This window comes from Larimichthys crocea, unplaced genomic scaffold, assembly GCF_000972845.2.
Source record: "Larimichthys crocea isolate SSNF unplaced genomic scaffold, L_crocea_2.0 scaffold716, whole genome shotgun sequence".
Taxonomy (NCBI): Eukaryota; Metazoa; Chordata; class Actinopteri; family Sciaenidae; genus Larimichthys; species Larimichthys crocea.
In genome coordinates this window covers 41,995-48,050 of record NW_020859454.1, presented here as the reverse complement: position 1 = coordinate 48,050, position 6,056 = coordinate 41,995, and the positions used below count along the sequence as shown (strand labels likewise).

General features: G+C 39.0%; 1 protein-coding gene across 1 annotated transcript; it reads left to right on the top strand.

The window, feature by feature from the left end:
- The first annotated feature begins 222 nt into the window (after positions 1-222).
- Positions 223-1,914, top strand: LOC113745391 (uncharacterized). Its single transcript, XM_027276935.1, has 4 exons — positions 223-620; positions 715-1,237; positions 1,622-1,823; positions 1,906-1,914. The coding sequence occupies exons 1-4, from the start codon at positions 428-430 to the stop codon at positions 1,912-1,914; spliced, it is 927 nt and encodes a 308-aa protein (XP_027132736.1). The 5' UTR covers positions 223-427.
- Positions 1,915-6,056: the final 4,142 nt, after the last annotated feature.

Below are 6,056 nucleotides of genomic sequence, written 5' to 3'. Positions count from 1 at the left end.
CTTAAAAATATCGAGATATTGGTTATAAGCCATATCGTGGAGCCCTAGTCACATCTGACTTTATATCCACAGAAGTGTGCTTTCAGGGACCTCTCTATAGAAAGGGCTCCTTTCTGTGCCTTAAGAATGATGAATCTGTGGAATTTGGACAACTTGAGCTCATACTGATGAAAGAAAACGAAAATGTGTATTTCTTTGTAACACCACATTCATCATCTTACATGCCGGAGTATGGGCTTCATAAAGTTGGAGAATCAGCAAGGGATATGCTTTGCATCAATGCTGATCAGTGTCTTGATTTTTATCCACTGGCTGCATACAGTCTGCTTGCAATGAAAGTAATATCCCTGAAACATAATGTTTTGGACCTGTAACATGACCTGGACATGTTTGCATTTCACTCGTCATTTATTCCCCCCTTTTAGACATGGATGACATAGCCACTTTTGTTAGAGAAGCACTACCAATGTGTAGCATGCCAGCTACACTGCAACCCATTATGAATGTCCTCAAAGACATTGGGGTGGAAACGCTTGATGATATGCAGCTTATCCAGACAAATGACCTTGCAGGCATGCTCAGACCCATTCAAGCAAGGAAGCTTATTGCACATGTTAAAAGTAAGTCAAGGCTCAATCTGTAATATAAGTATATTGCCACCAGTGCCATTGTTGGTCTACTATTTATTATTATGTATGTCTCTGTGCTTTTTAGGTGTCTTCTCAGCTCAGACTTATGCAGCTTCAAGCATGGAGGAGGATTTCACAAGCACACCCCAAACTCCAGAAACACTGCGGGTCACTCCAAGCCCAAGTATACCCTCTATACCCTCTACTTCTCGACACTCATTTGGAAGCCCAGGCACACCTCAAACTCCAGAAACACCCTTTCGACCCTCATTTGGAAGCCGCATTTTCTCTCCATCTAGTAGTGAATGCTCTAGTCCCATTACAGAACTGGGCAGTGACTGGCACTACAATTTTCGCATTATTACAGCTGAAATTCTAGACACTTGCAAGACACCAGCAAAGAAGCACTTAAGTGAAGTTGCACAGAAGATAGTCCTACAATATCCAAAGTCCTTCAAAGACATCATAGACGGTGAAGTCGTTGGAAGTGGCTATGATTCTCTAACAAAACAACTTCAGTGCAGAGTTGATAACTACAAGAGAAATGAGACGCTGGGTAAGAAGAGGATCATCCCAGATGACATCAGCATTGTACCAGAAAATAAGAAGCAACGGAAAGACTCCTATGGCTGTATTTGGTGGGAATCTGGACCTGTGAATGTAAATGGTAAATGGACTGTACTTATATAGCGCCTTTCTAGTCTTCCGACCACTCAAAGCGCTCTACACTACATATCTCATTCACCCCATTCACACACATTCATACACCGATGGCATTGGCTACCATGCAAGGTGCCAACTGCTCATCAGTTTAAGGATCTAACCATTCATACACATTCACACACCGATGGCACAGCCTTCGGGAGCAATTTGGGGTTCAGTGTCTTGCCCAAGGACACTTCGACATGCAGACCGCAGGAGCCGATTAGTGGATGACCCGCTCTGCCTGTGAGCCACAGCCGGGGCGGAGCTCACAGGCTGCACAGATGAAGAAGAAAAAAGACAAGGCAAAAAATGTTCCTGGAAAATGAGAGGAATGAAAAACAAATTGAACAGGTAATCTCAGACACCCTTGTATCTCAGAGAAACGACATAATGTCTGGTATGGACATCCGGGCCCTTATTGAAGAATGGCCTCTCCTTTTCTCACTCGTTGGCATGAAGACACACTTCAAACTCTTGACTGGTGTCCACGTCAGTGAGGGATTTGAGGAGGCCATGACCTCAAAATTGGCCAGAGTCCTGGAATATTTCCAGTCTTTTCCATTGGAGAAAGCAAGCGTAGCTGCAAAACGGAGAGCAAAGATCCAAGCTGGAGGTGGAACCTGTGTGGTGGTATTGATGCTACTTTCACACTTCAAAGAGGATCATGCAAGAATGTTCCACATAGTCGACAGAACATGCATCGCTGTGGAGGTTGAGACAGAACACCTGCCACCCTCACAATGCATTGTTGTATGTGGTAAGTGAGAGGCAATAGAATGTGTGTGCCCTACATGCAAATAGAGACATTTAAATGGGTGGATTTACTGATGCCTTTTTTTTCACAGGAGAGAGTCCATTCTGTGCAACAATTTTCATGGTTGCAGCGGACCAGGAGGTGATGATCGATAACTTGAAGAGCTTCACCGACACACTGGTTGCCATGTTCATGTGTTTCTACATCTTCAATATGCACTATCCAGTGGAACTCGGGGCCACAATGGAGTTTCTTCAAAGGTAAGTGTACATGACTAATCATACACACACATGTATTCACAATTTAACCCTTCTGTAGGTTAAGGGATATTTAGGATCTTTTGAAGAGGGGTTGTATGAGCTACTTAATGCATAGTCAGTAGGTAGCTGTTTGCGTGACCCCAATGTGGAGAAACATACACCTGCGCTAGCACTAACACTCAGCAATGTAATGCTGTGGATGGGGTCAGCAGTAACATATTTTAGCTGCCTAAAAAAGACCCCTAAAAATCAGTGTAATTGATCAGCTGACTGAGTCAGTAAGATTGTCTGGTAGCAAAATAAAATTCTGAAATTATTCTCCATGTAGTGTACACTTAAAAAAAAAAAACATAACGCATAACAGTATGTTATTGTAAGATATTATTTTCCCTATTTCTTCAGCAACTGTTCCATTAGTAACTGATTCATTGCAATAGGTAGAAATAATTACATTAAACTAGAAAATTCCAGGGAAATTTTGAATGCTACGGGGGGCTGCTGCTGGGATGAGTACATGATATACACAGTATAAATACTGAGCATTAGAGGTCCTGGAGAAATACCTCTGTGACTGAGAGACAGACAGAGGAAGAGAGAGACAGACAGACAGACAGACAGAAGAAGAGACAGACAGACAGACAAAGGAAGCGAGAGACAGACAGAGGAAGAGAGAGACAGAGAGAGAGAGATAGACAGACAGACTTCACTACTTTCTGCTAATCTTTATTTAGATCATGTTTTGTTGAGTTTTTTTACCATTCTATGTCCAGGTGCATCTTTAAGATCAATCCTGACAAGGGTTCCAAAGTAGAGCGCCAGAAAAAGAACAGGAGCAATGCAGTGAACCTGAAAGTCCTGACCCTTATCAACCGAATTGCAGAGTTTGAATGGAGTACTTAATTGGTAAGTTGCTTATGGTCACTTTGTATGTATTAAAGGTCTTGTGTGCAGACAGTGTGCTCAGTGCAGTGTCTGCATTGCAGAACATCATCTTATGCTTGACAATTCCTTTACCGATGCCTTACTGTTACCTGCCTTGCAAAACAATGACATCACGCTTGCGAGAGGCAGCCAGCACTAGTGACAACATGGTGGAGAGATAGAAGTGGTCCAAAGTGTGGCTTAATTTCACTTTATTGTTACATTTGTTACATTTTTTGAAATCCAGTGGATTATAGTAACCTACTAATTACAAAAAATGCAATGTGATGTGTACTCAATTACGGACTACATTTCTAAGTTATCTAATCAAATCACGTCTAACATATCTCAACAAATATGTGTTCTCTACCTGTAGGATAATGCATGAGAGCAGAAGTCTGGGAGAACTTCTGGAAAAGATCCAGACAGACCCAGAAGTCAGGGACCCTAGGGAACTGCCATCCTGACATTCCTGAAGGTTTTCATGGTTTTAAGTCTGACATGCACAATGTAACAGGACAGTTCTTTGTATCATGTTAAAAGCGCCAAGTTTGTCAATTTTTTTATTCTATGTTACATGTTGACACAGTAAACAAGGTAGTGTTCATGATGATTTTAAGTCTCATAGAGGCAGGGGTTTTGAAGTCTTCTTCCCCTTGGACAAAGCCTGGAAAGAGCACCCCCACTTGACTTTTCTGAGAACATTTTTGACTTTGACTTTGTTGCAGTTGTTTTGTTTTTTTTTTAACTTAAAAAAAAGTCATTTCTGTAAACTATTTGTTTTTGAACTCTACATTATGTGTGTACGTATGCATACAGAGATTCATTTTCTGTCCACCAAAGTTTCTGAAGGTGTCGATGCTTATAGAACAGGGGTTTTCAAATTGCAGGCCTCCTCTTGGACAAACCCTGACTTTTTTTTGTGAAACTTTGTTTCAATATTAATGATGATGTTTGGGAAGTGTTTCTTTGCTTGTCATCAAAATTGATGATGATGACATGATTTAATTAAATGTGATATAAATATGGAGCCTGTCTGATTTTTCCTGTTCTGCTGTTGCAGATGGTGTGTCTTTTGGAGAGACATAAGTTAGAGAAGAATTATTTAAAGTGCATGTTCCGTAAAAATAATATTTTAAATTGTCTTTCTACAGTAATGTACAGTTAAAAAACATGAAATCACTTCAGCCACGCATGCTAAATAACCTGCAATTTTGTGGAAATAACTTCAGATTTCTGTAATTTTATATACATTTTTTCATTACAATTATTAGGAAAGATCTGTAAAATGACATCACATATGATGTAAAATTACATTTGAATATGAAAAAGACATGTTAAGTTGCCTTTAAAAACATAGTAATAATGTAATATTATATTATTGGTAATTGCATGTAATTCTAAAGGTAAATATCTAAATTACTGCTAGTATCTGTTATTTTACAGTTATTACATTGTCTTTTGGAAAATGGTGATAAACCTGTAAAAACATACAGAAAATTGTATGTAAAATTAGAGTTAAAGGTGTAAAAATACAATAAATTGTCATTAAAAAACATACTATTAATGTAATCTTAGATTATGGTTAACTGTAATTTTAAACATAAATCTAAAATTACTAAAAAATATCTGTAAATCTACTGTGATTTCATTGTTTTATTGGAAAACAGGAAAAATCTGTAAAAAACTACAGAATATTTCCTGTAAAATTACTTTTTTCTTTTACAGTGTTGTAGGGATACATCACTTTGGATCGCATAGTTAATTTTATTCATGAACAGTTACAAACATCTGGCCAACTCTGTGGGTGTAGGTGGATGTACACAAAATGTAAGGATAATGGATTACACGTCAAGAAAGAAGAGGTATGGAATTCTACATCTCTCTGTTTAATGATTTGAAGGACCATGGCTTGTTCGATGGTGCATATTTGGACAGAAGTCTAATTCAGTTCTGCTTCATGGGAATCATTCAGATACAAATATATCATATAATATTGTTATTTAAAACCTACTTTCATAAATTGTGTCCCACAAATGATTTTTGTTGTTGTTACATTCTCCAATGAGCAGCTGTCCACCTGTCTTAATCATTGTCATCAATGTGGTGTCCTACAATAATAATTCCTAATCAAAACGTAAAAATGGCTCTAACAGGGTTTTTTGAGCATGAAGGCGCTGTGCACCGGTCTGCCAGAAATTACATAAATAAACAAAATATCGCAGAGCAGAAAGCAGGATCAACAACCTTCTCTGCGTTATATGTGATGTTCGTCCTGCTCTAGGTCAGCACAGACATGCCTACCCTATCATTTCTTCTTACTTCATCAGAAAAGGCAGCATTAAACATGATTTAATTCAAAACTTATCTAAGGCCCACATTAAATTACAAATTGCATATCAATTAACTTGCTTTCTTACTTTCTAATATACCGTTATTCTAGGACCATCCATGTGTGGGATTCACTTGTCATTAGACCATCAAAGAATGACAGGGTACCCAGTGGTCGACCTTGAATCATGTACATGTTCCCAGAACTCTACACAAGTGATGGCCACATTTCCCCAGTGGACAGAGCTGATGTACAGCTGTATCAGAGTAACTCCACTGACACAGACATCTACAACATCTGCAACATTCTGATGGTGGAGTCACAGCTGCATCTTCCAGCTGATGCTTATCAAGCATTGGATTCGTACCTGCATTTGAAGAGTGCATAGGTCCGCTCTCTAATTTGAGATGAAACTACATTTGTATCCATCTAAACTGAACACGTGATCAGACAAT